Raw genomic sequence first — 14,202 nt, forward strand, 5'->3', positions numbered from 1 at the left:
TTGTGCACCTTCAGTGGTGCAGACATTTTTTGTAACTCTTCCCCAGATCTGTGCCTCGACACAATCCTGTCTTGGATCTCTACGGACAATCCCTTCGGCCTCATGGCTTGGTTTTTGCTCTGACATGCACTGTCAACTGTGGGACCTTTATATAGACAGGTGTGTGCCTTTACAAATCATGTCCAATCAATTCAATTTACCACAGGTGGACTCCAATCAAGTTGTAGAAGCATCTCAAGGATGATTAATGGAAACAGGAAGCACCTGAGCTCAATTTTGAGTCTCATAGCAAAGGGTTTGAATACTTATGTAAATAAGTTATTTGTTTTATTTTTTTCAAATTTGCAAACGTTTCTAAAAACCTGTTTTCGCTTTGTCATTATGGGGTATCGTGTGTAGATTGATGAGGGGAATAAGGTTATAAAGCGACAAAATGTAGATAGTGAAGGGGTCTGAATACTTTCCGAATGCACTGTATATGAGCTGTAGTGAGTGTTTAAGTAATATTTCATAGCCAATGGATTCATGTCATGTCGACCCTATATGTTGGGCATTTTCAGGAGATGTCATTGGATGCTGAGAAGGAGCGTTGCGTTCCTGATGTGTCCTGCTCTTTCAACTTTCGGAGGGCAAAGTCCCTGGACCGCCGAGTGACCGAGTCCTCCATGACTGTGAGTGCTGGGCAGTGCTTTACTTTATGCTAGGTTACTCCACTTTACTTTATGCTAGGTTACTCCACTTTACTTTATGCTAGGTTACTCCACTTTACTTTATGCTAGGTTACTCCACTTTACTTTATGCTAGGTTACTTTACATTAGGTCACTTTATTTTGTGCTAGTTTGTTACTTTGCGCTAGGTTACTTCACTTAACACTAGGTCACTTTAGTTTATACTAGGCCAGGCCTGGGCAATTATTTTCCATGGAGGGCCACATTAGAATATATTTTTGCCATCGCTCAATAAGCTCAAGTTGCAGATCAGTGGGTGCGTTATCCACATTGAAGGTGAAAGGAGAGGAAACCAACACCATGTAATTTTCCAACACTTTGAAATCCTCAAAGCGACAAGAAAACTCACAGTTCAAAGCACACAGCAGCGATGTATACTTCTCCCGCTGGTCATCTGATAGGGAACAGACTAGTAGTGTCGGAAGTTGGGTGAGATTGTCGGCTTCTATTTGGCGGGTCAGGAGGAGTAATTTTCCCTTGAAGGCTTTGACAAGGCTGTACATCTGATGTGCAAAAAGGCCCTTCCCTTGTAGTTTGGAATTCAGTTCATTCATGAGGGCCATGATGTCCACGGTGAAGGCAAAATCAGCCAACCGTTCTTTATCTTGCAGTTTGCAGTTGAGGGAAATCCACATACTTTCCTTTCATTTGCAAAAACTCAGAAATCTCAGACTTCAAGTCCCACACACTTTTTAAGCACCTTCCCCAAACTCAGACATCTCACGTTTGTGTGGTAGGGGAGATCTGCATGACCCGACTCTGTCTCTTCCAACAGTGAGACAAACTGCATGTGGTTTAAAGATTTTGCTCTTATGAAGTTTACCACTTTAGTGACTGTATCCACAACATGGCTCATTTTCAGAACACATTTACAGAGCACCTCCTGATGAATAATGCAATGCAGGATAATAATTTTCTGATCTGGGTTCAGCTCAGCTACTTGATCTTGTATCCTTTTCAAAGGGCCAATGTTTTTTCCTGTCATGTTTGGGCGCCCATCAGTGGGCACACTGGAAAAATTTTCAGAACTCGGTTCCTAGCTTTGCCATACACTTATTAACCTCCTCCAATAAATCTTTCCCTGTGGTTGTGCTCTTCATTGACTGCACTGAAACAAGCTCCTCTATACTTTCAAAGTCTTGGGGTTATGCCTTGTAAGAATATCAACAACTGCATCACTGATCTCATCCAGGGCCAAGGAGAAATAGTTGAAATCCTTTACCTTGTCTTTCAACTGTTGTTCCATATTCTCTGCGATGTCCTCAACACGTCCTGTCACTGTTTGTCTTGACAAGGGAAACATTTTCAAACAGCTATTTCTTGTCGGGGCAAAGTTGCTGCAGAGTCAATTAAACATTCTTTAATGAATTCGCCCTCAGCAAATGGCTTGCTATGTTTAGCAATTTTGTGGGACAGTACATAGCTAGCGCTCGCAATTCCGTCGTTTGCTGAATGCAGTTTTGTGAAAAGTCCTTGCTGCTTTTGCAACTGAGAAAGCAACTCTTTCGATGCACTTTACCCTCTGCTCAGAAAACGTGTTCCTATATTTCTCTGCGTGCTTCGTCTGGAAGTGTCGGGGCAAGTTGTAGTCTTTCAAGACGGCGATGCTCTCTTTGCACACTAAGCACACAGCTTTCCCTGATACCTCAATAAAGAAATATTTTGCTGTCCACTCTTGCTGGAACACCCTACATTCATTGTCTACTTTCCTTTTCTTTGAAAAACTCTTTTTTTGCACAATTTCTAGCTAGCTACTATTTGTAACTGTGACGTGTGTGTCAGCCTGTCAGTCACTGTCTGTCCTCGTGCAGTTGTTATTTATACGTGCCTTCAAATAAATGTCCCACAAGCGGTGGGAGTTCAATCATTACACAAAGGCGAGTATTCATTGGGCTTCTAATCTGAATAACAAATGCGTTTTCCAAAACTTTACTATCGCAAATTCTTTGATCTGAGCATGATTCCGCGGGCCGTATTGAATCAGGTCGCGGGCCGCATACGGCCCCCGGCCCGGCCTTTGCTCAGGCCTGTACTAGGTTATGTTACTTTACCCTAGGTTACTTAACCTTACCCTAGGTTACTTTACTAACAGATTACATGCATGGATCTCAGTGTTACTTAGATCTGATCTGGGAACTGTCCCGGGGTGGTGTTAGTGGTCCTCCTGTCAACGTGTGGATGGTATGGCCGAGCTGCAGCTGCCAAAATAGCCCCCCCCACAAACCCCCCCTGTTATAAATAGCTGGAGTGAAGGGTGTTAAAGCGCCAGCTCTTTGTGCAAAGACACACAGAGAGCGAGGGAGAGAGGGAGTCAAGTGGAAGAGAGAGTGTGTGTTAATGAGTCTCCACCAGACCGTGGCCGTGCCACACCTGATGAGGGTCAACAGAAACAAGGTAGGGGTTGGACGTAGCGCACTTCCTGTTTGTTGACAAAATGGACGGTTTAGTTCTGGTGGTCGAACAGCAGACGGTCTTGGTTTGCTTAGTCGAGCAGTGAGAGTTTGGCGAAGAAGGGCTCACTTGTTGTGGATCGAGTGCTCATTTATTGAGTCTTTATGTGGATGAAACCATAGAAGGGGTTCTCTGTCTGCACTGTGATTGCTATCTTAGTTGAATGAATCTAAGTCTAATATAAATATAGCACTATAGATATTTTGGACATCTGAAAAGTTCTGTTGTAATAGCAAAAAAAAAGTTTTTATGCATTTGCAAGATTACTGTATTTCAGGGTTCAATGAAAGGTCGCGGTTGGGTGGGCCACTCTTCCCGTTAGTCGAATCTGGGTGGCAACGTGGACTGAAAAGCTGTTAGCTGCTGAGCTGTTGGCTGTTTATTGGGAGCATTGCAGTGAGCTGTCTGGCTCTGGACAAAAATCTGTTCGCTACTTTGTTAGCTGAGAGCTATTACGTATTATGCGTAAATGACTACCGATAAAGCAGCGAACACTGATAATGATAGCCATGAGCATAAGCTAGTTGTAAATAGCGTGTCATGAATTGAAGCTGTTGTTGATTTTTGTTTTCAATGTAGCCGGATTTGTTGAATTTCAAGAAAGGATGGATGACCAAGCTATACGAGGATGGGATGGTAATATACTTTATTAGCCGAAATCATTGTTGTGTTTCTAAATTATTAGCTGTGCCTTATGCCATCTCTCATGGATTTAAGTAGGAGAGTATGCTTTAACAAAACTAGTAAATCTTATAATTTTTTACCTCTAGTGGAAGAAACACTGGTTTGTTCTCACAGACCAGAGTCTACGATACTACAGGGACTCAATAGCTGAGGAGGTAAGACTCACTGAATTACTTCTATACCCCCCCAAAACAAAACTATGTATGCAGTGTAATGTTAATATCGCCCTTGACATTTTTTTAAATCTTTTTGTTGTTTTATTCCAGGCTGCTGATATGGACGGCGAGATTGACCTGTCCACCTGTTATGATGTCACAGAGTTCCCAGTACAGAGGAACTATGGCTTCCAAATCCTTGTGAGTGTTTGTGGTTATACTTTGCTCATCTATACCATCGATCAAACCTAAAATGGTCCATACCTTTCACATCGCTAACAAATTGTTGTTCAGCTGTGACCCTGCACTCTAAAAACAGCATTGACAACACGTGGTATTGCCGTCGGCATTGGGTTTGGTCATTTCTCTTCCGAAACATTTATTTGTCCCATCGTGAGAGATGTCACTTGACCTGTCATCCCTCTGTGAGAGAGTGACATCATTGGATCTAAGTCTGCCACAGACGTTGCCACCCCCCACCAACACCCGGAGGCCCTGAATAACATGTTTGTCTAACCTCGCTCATTCAAAAGACCAGCCTGGTCTTACGTCGGCGCTTACTCAATGTTGGCGCCTGCGTGTTTTGGAAAACCAATTTTTCTAAAAATAGTTTTGAAGGCTTTCGCCATAAGCTTTAATGGCACACAGGATAGAATGTGAGACGACCTTCCATAGGAGGAGCAAGGTGAGGATGATTACCTCGCGATGCATCGTTTCCCTTGACTATAGGCCAAACGCTTGATCCCTTGGCGATGGGCCACATCCGAAACGTTCTTCTCTAAGCATCGATGTCAATGCGGGAGACATGCCCAGATCTGAAGTTAGTATGAGGCCCCATGGACACTTGACATCCATAGACATCCATGTCGCTTCTGCTGTGGGGTGGGTGTTGTGTTTACATTGGCTTAGAGCTGGAGCCCTCTCTCCTGGCGCTTCCCTGGTTATTTTCTGTTCGGGGGATCAGAAATAGAGCAGTGGGAGCAGATCATTCTCTCTTTGGCTGAGAACAACACCGGTTTAGTGACAAGAAATGAATAACTCCAGTATTTATAACACCTTTTAGCGCTCTGCATCATGGGCAGACCGGGATAGAGGCCAGGAATGGGGCTTGACCCAGTGGGGGAACCACCAAAACAGAATGATGTAAATGAATGTAACATCCAGTAGAAGCCCTGGATGGAGAGTGCACTCGTTTTTGTTCATTCATCGTAGGGCTGGGCGATATGGCCAAAATCTCATATCCCGATATAGGTAATTTCATATCCCTATTAATGATGCATATCACGTTATAGCACATTTTCTGTAAATTCAATGAATAAATAGTTTATATAAAATGACCACATGTAAAGGCCTATTTCTTATTACCTTTTGAATTATACTCAACAAATAAAAGGTACTTACTCATATTTGATTATTTCTCCTTTTATTTAGAATTTTTGTGCACATTTTCAATTAAGCATGTAACAAAATATAAAATATGAATGTATAAAATCTAAAAAGGTAAATGGACAACTTAAATATAGGCCTAAAATAAATATATTATTGCAAAGTCTAAGTCAGGGGTTTGTTTTGAGCACTCGACTGTCTCATCCGTAGACTCTCCGTACTGTTTCACATGATTTTTGCGTAGGTGGTAAAAGAGGTTAGTGGTGTTTGAGCCTGTTTTCGGGACCGGCCTGCGGCTTATTTTGCGGAGGACGGTTTTCTGGTCCGTGTCAGACTTTTCATACCCAAACCACGTCCATGCGACCGAAGTTGCCCCTCTTAGGTACGAACTCCGTGTATCCGTGCTCTGTGTCACATTCACTCTCCTCCATGTTTGTTTGTGTTGGAAATTTTGTGGAAGAACGCAAAGCGTCATCCAATTGACTAAAAATATTGCCGTAAAGAGTGATTTGCGACACAACGAGATAAACGATTTTCTATCGTCACACGATATGTATCGTCATATCGCCCAGCCCTAATTCATCGTATGAATTATGAACAATCTCATCTGAAGAGTACAGTCATTATATTAATTCATTGTATTCACTGTACTGTCATTGGGAGAAGTTTCCTGTTATGGTGTGAATGCATTAGAGATGGGGAATGAACACAAGATTTGGGCCAGGAGTCAGTGGGGGTGCGTTTTGGTTGCTCCCTAACATTTTGGTTACTGACATTTATTTATTAGTTAGCTACTACTGGTCGATGGGAGTGCATCTTAAATAGTACTGGTCGTCACCATCCGCTAGCCATTCTAACACTGTGCCCCTCCTGCCCTGTCGTCCCCTCATGCCCTTCTCTCCTGCCCTCCCTTTGTCCAGAGTAAGGAGGGGGCGTGCACCCTGTCGGCCATGACCTCGGGAATCCGCCGCAACTGGATTCAGGCCATCATGAAGAACGTGCGACCCACCATCGCTCCTCCCGATGTCACCCGGTAAGACGAACACACAGAGCGTGAGAGGGAGTGTGTCGACACAACCCGCCACTGACAGACATAACAATTTCCTCACTTTTATTTACTCTCACTAATCTCTCTCCTCCTCCTCATCCTCCTCTTCCTCCTCCTTCTCTGGTATTTCCAACCTCTCTGCTTCCAGGAAAAACATCTCTCTGAAACTGTCGGTTCTGAAGCCCAGGTTGGAGCGCTTGTGTGTTGATCCACGTCCCCCCCCCCTCCCCGTGATGTAATGGTTCAGTAATGCCTGCCTGCGTGTTTGTCGTCCCGCCCTGTGTCCTGAACATTGAGTAATGTCTCCAAGTAGTACTGCTCAGGAAGCCTGCTGCAGTACGCGCACCATCCGTCAATTGAAATAATCATCTACCTTACCTGGCTCGATCAGCGTAGAAAACTATTGTAGATTGATAAAAGATGATGTATAGAGATAATGAAGAAGAGACAAAATAACGAGACGTAGGCCTATAGTTTATATGGTAACACTTACAGTATGTGTTTTGCTTTGATGAACCATGAAAAGGCAGTTGGAGCACGAGGAGAGACGCGTGTCAGTGCAACCACTGTCCTATGTGTATCGCGGCAACAGAAGTATTCCTATTTTGTTGTCGGATCATTTAGCCCCCTGTGCTAGTGTTTCTGGCCAGAGGTCTTGTCTTTCACTTTGGCTCTTCAGATGCCTATGGACTCTGTATTGGGTTCAGTGTTTTCCCTAGGATTTTCTTCAGCAGTGGTGGCAACGGTAGTGGGGGAGGGGGAGTTGGCGCATTGACATCCTAGCTGTTCCCATAGACTTCCAGTTGATGAAGATAGGGGGGTTTAGTGTATAGGGTTTTACCCCTGTTTACTGAACTCACGTATGGCTGTGCTGCTGTCCGACTCGGAGGCGACTCCCTCGAAACAGGAATGTGGGATATTTTTGGCGTTCCTGCGTAGACACCTCGCGGACATCTCTTCTCTTGGATTGTACCCCTCTCCCATTCCTCTGACCCCCCCCCCCCCCCCCCCCCCCGGAAATAGACTTTACCGTCAGCCCACTTTTTTTAGGTGCGCACTCCCCATCACGGTTTCAGTGAATGCCAAGCAGTGTGCAGATGACTGTGACCACATACCCCGCTCGTCTACTGTACAAACGGCTAAAGTTGAGAAACTGCAGTGCGCTCGGCTCAAGTCTCGGATTACAGACATGTCTTACGAAAGAGAGGGGCCAAATCTGACCTGAGGCCCATCATGCACTCACTGCAGTTTGGCCCAATTCTCCCAGACTGCTTTCGTGCTAAAATGTCCCAATGTATTCCTCTCATTTGCTGTTGTGGTTAAAGCTTACTTTGTGAGCACAGATATGTTTTGTTGTAAGTGAATAGTTGATGTTCTGTAGCAGTGTGTGTGTAGCTGAGTTTGCATGGGCTTCTTCAGCGCATTTTGAGGGTATCGGCGTTGGTCACATCATTAGTTGTTATCTGGGGGCGCAAGATGATTGTAGGTCAGGGATTCTGCACGGTCATCCTTGCTCAGGCCGATCCTCTCGAACATGCTGTTTTGTCTTAACACCAGTACTGAGAGTCTTAAGCCATCACTGACCAGCCTCTTTCTCTCTCTTCCTCTCCATTCATTTCCTTCTCTCTCACTCCTCCCATGTCCTCAGCTCCCTCCCTGAGGAGAAGGCCAGAGGGCGGGTGGTGATGCATCCGTCTCCCCAGCCAGGCCCTGACCCCAGCCCCGAGAGCCCCCGGGTGGAGGTCCGGGTGGTCAAAACACAGAGGTCTGTAGACCACGCTCCTGCCACAGTCGCCGCCCCCGCCTCGGAGCCACGCAAGAGCCGGGTCCGAGAGCGTAGGCGAGAAGGCCGCTCCAAAACTTACGACTGGTCCGAATTCCAGCCCGGACAGACGGAGGACCCCAAGAGGGACAAAGCACCAGATACTGTTGACCTCAGCTCTGCTTCTTCCTCTTCCACCTCCTCTTCGTCCTCCTCCACTTCTTCCCTGGCGTCCTCCCCCGTCTCCACCACCTCTTCCCCGCCAACTTCCTCCTCTATTTCGGCCCCTCCACCCGGCCGGGGCTCCGCCGTGGCAACCAGGGAGGAGGCAGAGCAGGAGCGGGGACGGCGACGGGATGAAAGACAGCAGCGCTTTATGCAGAACACCCACGCACCCAGCACGGTCACCACCACAATGACCGCCACTGTAAATGCAGTGGGGGCCGAACCGAGGGTCCCCGGGGAGTCCCAGGACCAGGGGAGGATGGAGGTCGACCACCCTGAGCCTGGTGCGGAGGGGAGCGCGGAGAGCGACGGCAGAGCCCCCGACGTGCAGGTGGAGATCGAGCAGCGGTGGCATCAGGTGGAGACCACGCCGCTCCGAGAGGAGAAGCAGGTGCCCATCAGCACCACTGACGCCTGCCTCACTGAGAGACTGCCCCCACAGGAGCTAGCTGCCCTGCTGGACAAAGAGGTAGGCTTTTCGGCCAAAGCTTCAATATTCTACTGTGTGTCACTTATGAGGAACCATACTATATTCTAATGCATGTGTATGATGCAGCTGGGGCAGACCCAGAAGGAGCTGGCAAGACTGCAGGAGCAGAACAACATGCTGCAGGAGCAGCTCGAAGATGCCAGGGGCAGAGAGCACAGTGCCAGGGAGGGCTACGTGCTACAGGTACCACACGCCAACAGTAGCTGATCACTTCTAATTAGTAGGATATTAGTTCCAGTTAGTTGGCTATTATTACAGCTTGAGAGATTACCAATCATGTCGCTTTAAATCATTTTAAATGATATGCGCTTTACTGTGACTTCATGTTTGGAGGGGTTTTATCGTTTGATATTCTGGCTCGTTTTCGCAGCAGGGTTTCGTATTCAGTTTGTGTATTACATTACTGAACGTCTTAGCGTGCGATCCGGTATTTACAATCGAAGGCCATGTTCGCACTTATCGTAATACAAACTGATAGCGTGAGGTTGAGGATGTCGCGTGTGTGGCGTCTCTGACTTGTGCGTGTGTGATTCTACTAACAGGTGTGGGGTCTTAGTCTTAAAAACGGATGTGCATGGTTGTGGTGCTCTCGGCATGGTTTTTCCGTGAACTGTTTTTACGGAGTCTCACATCTACTGGGGGGGGGGGGGAATGATTGGTTTGATGCCGAAGGTAAGAACCTAGAGGAGCTTTGCCGCTGTGCTTTTTCTTTCTTGTCGTTCGCGCCATCCTGTCCTCTCAGCCTGTTTTTGTGCATGACTTTTTGGTGTTTGGGAGTATGCATGGTTGCGTTCATTTTCTTTATTCATTTACAGTTCATGTTCCCACGTTCGCACGTGTAGTGATGCCACACTGTACTGGCACGTTGGACATTTGATCGTTTCCTCATCACATTCGCCCTTTCTTTCCTTCAACATGTATTATAATTATGTGTGAGTTGAAATATCAGGGGCGATAGAGACCATTTTACTCATTTTAGTTTCACCATCTATTCACAGTTGAATATGTGTCTTGTTCAGTCACTTTATATTCACCAGTTTGGATTTTTTTCCCCATTCATTATATTTAGTTATTTTCCATTTTCACCCTTGAGGTCACCCTTGAGGTCACCCTGAAAAAGCACAGTGGGAAGCTTGGGACAAAGCTTTTCAAAAGATATCAAAATATATCAAATCACTATTGAGATGGGAATGAAATTCCTGGGTTTTTCCTCATAGCCCCAGAGATGTGGTTCACCGTAACTGTGGGGGTAAATAAAAGATGATGTCACTAATCAAACTGTCTCATCAATCTTTTAAAGAGCGGCACCTCGCCCCCCTCCTCCTCCTCACCACACAGAGCGCCATGGCAACGTCTGCATAAGGTCAACCAAGACCTGCAGAATGATCTGGAGGCCCAGCGACGCAAACAGGACCTGGCCCAGCACCAGGTGCAGACTCTGAGGAGGAGCTACACCGAGGCCCAGGACGCCATTGGACGCCACGAGGCTGACATCCAGGCCCTGCAGGCCAAGCTCAGCTCTGCCATGGCTGAGATCCTGGCCAGCGAGCAGGCCGTGGCCCGCATGAGAAACGAACTCAAGCTGGAGCAGGAGCGCTCCCGGGAGCAGGAGGAGGAGTGGGTGCGCAGCGACGCCACTTTGCGGGTCCAGCTAAGGGACAGCGAGGACAGGCTCCGGGAGGTGGAGGCCAGCCTTCTGGAAAGGAGCCAGGCCCTCAGGCATCTGGAGCGCCAGCAGGCCCTGCAGAGGGACCACCTAAGGGAGGTGCACAGGCTCCAGGAGAGGCTGGCGGAGGTGACAGGCCGGCTGAGCGCCACCGAGCAGGGCCAGGCCCTGAAGGAGGAGCGCCTGAGGACGGAGCAGCGCTCCCTGCAGGAGAGCCACGAGAGGGAGAGGCAGAGCCTAGCCCGGAGGCTGGCTGAGGCCGAGTCTGGGCGGGCAGAGCTGGAGGAGAGGCTGCTGGAGGCGGAGCAGCAGGTGGAGGCTCTTCTGAGGGGGATGCGCGCCTCGGATGGAGACGAGGTCAGGGAGGAAGTGATGCGGCTGCAGGAGGATTTGGCCCAGACAACGGATGTGGCGGAGACGCTGAGGGAGAGCGTCCGCAGGCTGGAGGAGGAGAAGGGCCGGCTGACCTGCCGCTGCCAGGAGCTCCTCAACCAGATCTCTGAGGCAGACCGGGAGGTGACCAAACTCCGTAGCCGGCTGGAAACAGAGGAGGCCGACTACTATACACTGGAGCACTCCTATGAGAGGGCGTCGGAGGAGTTCCAGAAGATCAGCCGTGTGCTCCAGGAGAAGGAGGAGGAGATACGGCAGACCAAGGAGATGTACGAGAGACTAGTGGAGCGCAAGGAGGAGGACCTGAACGAGGCCCTCATCAAGATGGCCGCCCTGGGTAGCAGCCTGGAGGAGACTGAGCAGAGGCTTCAGGCCAGGGAAGCGCTGCTCTGCCAGATGGGCGAGGGCCTAAGGGGCCAGAGCGAAGCCTGCAGTGCGGAGACAGACCTGCAGACCAAGCTGGTGGTGGCAGAGGACCGCATTGCAGAGCTGGAGCAGCACCTCAATGCCCTGCAGCTGGGCTATGCTGACCTTCGGATGGAACGCCAACGAGCCCAAGAGGGGGCTCTCCATGCTCGGGAAACAACCAAGGAAAGGGGCCAGTCGTTCTCCAACTCCTTGCCAACGAACACAGACTCCTCCCTGACCTTTGACTTGGGTTCCAAGGTGAAGAGCTCCTCAGACGGTGATGAGTCTCAAGCGAAAAGGCAGAGGATACGGTTCTCCAGCATTCAGTGCCAAAAATACATCCAATCAGAGGACCTGGAGACCAGTAATGCAGACAACACTTCCTCAGACATAAGCGAAGAGATTAGCCAAGACTTCCAACCGTCCATGGAGACCAACTCTTCCGATATTACATTCCAGTACTGCAGCGACCCAGAGAAGTTTATTTCCATCATAACTGCCCTGGAGATCAAGCTTCTGGCCACGGAGGAGAAGCTTAGAGACCTCACCCAGAAGCTTGAGGAGCAGCGGGTGGACCAGCCAGAGGGTCTGATGGAGGGACAAGGCTCCTGGGCAGGGACTGATTCAGAGCTCCAGGAGCTCAATGCTAGACTCCAACAAGAAGAGGCACCCAGCAGTGCCCTCTCTGGGCCAGTTAGTCAGATTACAGCTGCTAAGCACCAATATGCCAAGGCCCTAGTCTGTGTAGAGTCCAGTAGGGAGAAAGTCAGGGGTATTCTAAGTAGTCATTGCCAGGGAAATACAGGGCTGCAGCTCCACACTTTGTCTGAGATCGAGAATGAATTAGTTAGTGCAACGTTGTACATTAGAGAGGGCGGGATGACATGGAATGAGCACCCGTCAGAGGTCACACAAAGTCAAGCCCAAGAGATTCACAAGACCAAAGCATCGGAGGAGGAAACGATACGACTCTTTGCCAAAACACTGTCTTTTGAGGCAATGGTTTTGAATAAGATGGCTTTTTTGATACAGAATCCAGACTCGGACCTTTTGCAACGTCTTATCGACATATGTAGAGAGACTGAGACCATCAAAAGAAGTGATGGCGATTGTGTGGCAATTGTTTATGCAGACGTCTTGACCAGGAAGCTAATGTTAGAGAGTGCCTTCTGGGCCGAGGTGGAGAAAATGGAATCCCATTGTGAATTGATGCAGGGAGAAAGCTCAGATGTTAAGTCAACAGTGGCTAGTATGTCCCTTGAGGCTAATGTTACTGTTATCTATAACACCTGTGTCAAAGCTGAATTATCGCACTCTCTTCAGAGTCTTAAGAGCTTTTATGAGGAGAAGTTCAAAATGCTCAAAAGGGAATTGGCCCAAGCCCATGGGAGCTTACAACAAAGGGAATCTGCTTTGAAAGAGATTATCCAAGCTCCCAAAAGACTTGATTTGAGAAAAGTCCTTCAAGACGGCAGTAATGAGTTTGGCTTTAGTGAGGAGCAGAGTTTGGCTGACATAAGTGAACTGGCTCCCTATATGGAGCAGATTGAAATGGAGGAGGCACAGGATTTGGCTGAGGAAGTAGTGGATAGACACTTAGTGGGAGACGTGCCATCTTGTAGCGTTGACTCTGTTGAATCTCTGCAAGTTGGGCGAGACAACTTGGCCGCTGAGCTAGAGAGACAGGCAGCTATCCTCCACAGATTTTCCCAAGCGATTGAGAGCGGCAGCCATCCTGGCTTAGCCAATATTATCCAAGCAAACTCAAGTTACCAATCCACCCTCAACCTCACGGGTGGCTCCCTTTGCATGCGTGAGGCGCTTATCCAGGCCCAGGTGGCCTACGTAGCCTGTAGGCTAAGAGCCGACCACGAGCGGGACTTGGTCCGATATCGGCAAGCTGGCCATAGCATGGACGTACTTGTCCAGGAGCACGCCTGCACTGTTGGTGCCATTCGGGAGCGCTACGAGGCCTCCCTACAGGAGGAGCGCCAGAGCTTCACCTGTACAATGGCCTCCCTTCAGGATGAGAACCAGGCCCTGAGAGGGGAAATGGGCCAGCGAGTGGAACAGCTCTCCCAGCAGCAGGAGCGGCTGGCCCTCCTGGAGGAGCGCTTCCACAGGGAGACTGAGGAGCTGAGGCAGAGGCACCAACTGGAGCTGAGTCAGGCGGAGCAGGGCCGGGCCTCCACCGAGCTGGCCCTGATGGAGACCACGGCCGACAGCCAGCGGAAGCTGGAAGTCCTGCTGGTGGACATGGACACCATAGAGGAGCGCCACGAAGGCCACCTAAGGAGACTGGAGGAGCAGTTCCAGGGGCAGATCCGAGAGCTGCAGCAGGTCCACCAGGAGGAGATCCAGAGGCTGCACGCCCACTACACTGAGACCATCCGCTCCATCCAAGACCAAGAGGATAGCGGAAGCAAGGGCGATAGTAGCCCTGAGTCGGGCCACTCTCAGTCTCCACTACCCGAGGAGGTCACCCCATCCACTGAGCAGGCTTGGCCCATGGAGGAAGAGGAGCAGGGTAAGGGGGAGGAGGGTCGGGCTAGGGTGGCGACGGACCCCATGGTAGTCCTGAAGGACAGGATCCAGGAGCTGGAGACCCAGATGGACACCATGAGGGACGAACTGGAGACCAAGCATCTGGAGGGAGATGTGGCCAGCCTGAGAGAGAAATACCAGAGAGACTTTGAAAGTCTAAAGGTTTTTGTTCTTCCTTTCTTAACGTCGTAAATTGTAGTCTTCATGTGGTAAGCCCAGTAGTAGAGCATGACTGAATAGTTGGTTGTTACAATCAGTCAA

General features: G+C 48.9%; 1 protein-coding gene across 2 annotated transcripts in view; it reads left to right on the forward strand.

The window, feature by feature from the left end:
- The window catches only part of si:ch73-103b11.2 (centrosome-associated protein CEP250), a 104,603-nt gene that overhangs the window by 75,402 nt on the left and 14,999 nt on the right, over nt 1-14,202 (forward strand). The window contains exons 9-16 of one of the 2 annotated variants that reach the window (XM_038991357.1): nt 561-671; nt 3,760-3,816; nt 3,951-4,019; nt 4,131-4,220; nt 6,326-6,438; nt 8,102-8,909; nt 8,997-9,113; nt 10,231-14,103. In XM_038991357.1, coding sequence (XP_038847285.1) covers nt 561-671; nt 3,760-3,816; nt 3,951-4,019; nt 4,131-4,220; nt 6,326-6,438; nt 8,102-8,909; nt 8,997-9,113; nt 10,231-14,103 — 5,238 coding nt within the window. The remainder of the gene's footprint in view (nt 1-560; nt 672-3,759; nt 3,817-3,950; nt 4,020-4,130; nt 4,221-6,325; nt 6,439-8,101; nt 8,910-8,996; nt 9,114-10,230; nt 14,104-14,202) is intronic. The other variant, XM_038991358.1, reaches the window with a different exon arrangement.

Source organism: Salvelinus namaycush, chromosome 4 (genome assembly GCF_016432855.1).
Source record: "Salvelinus namaycush isolate Seneca chromosome 4, SaNama_1.0, whole genome shotgun sequence".
Classification (NCBI taxonomy): domain Eukaryota; kingdom Metazoa; phylum Chordata; class Actinopteri; order Salmoniformes; family Salmonidae; genus Salvelinus; species Salvelinus namaycush.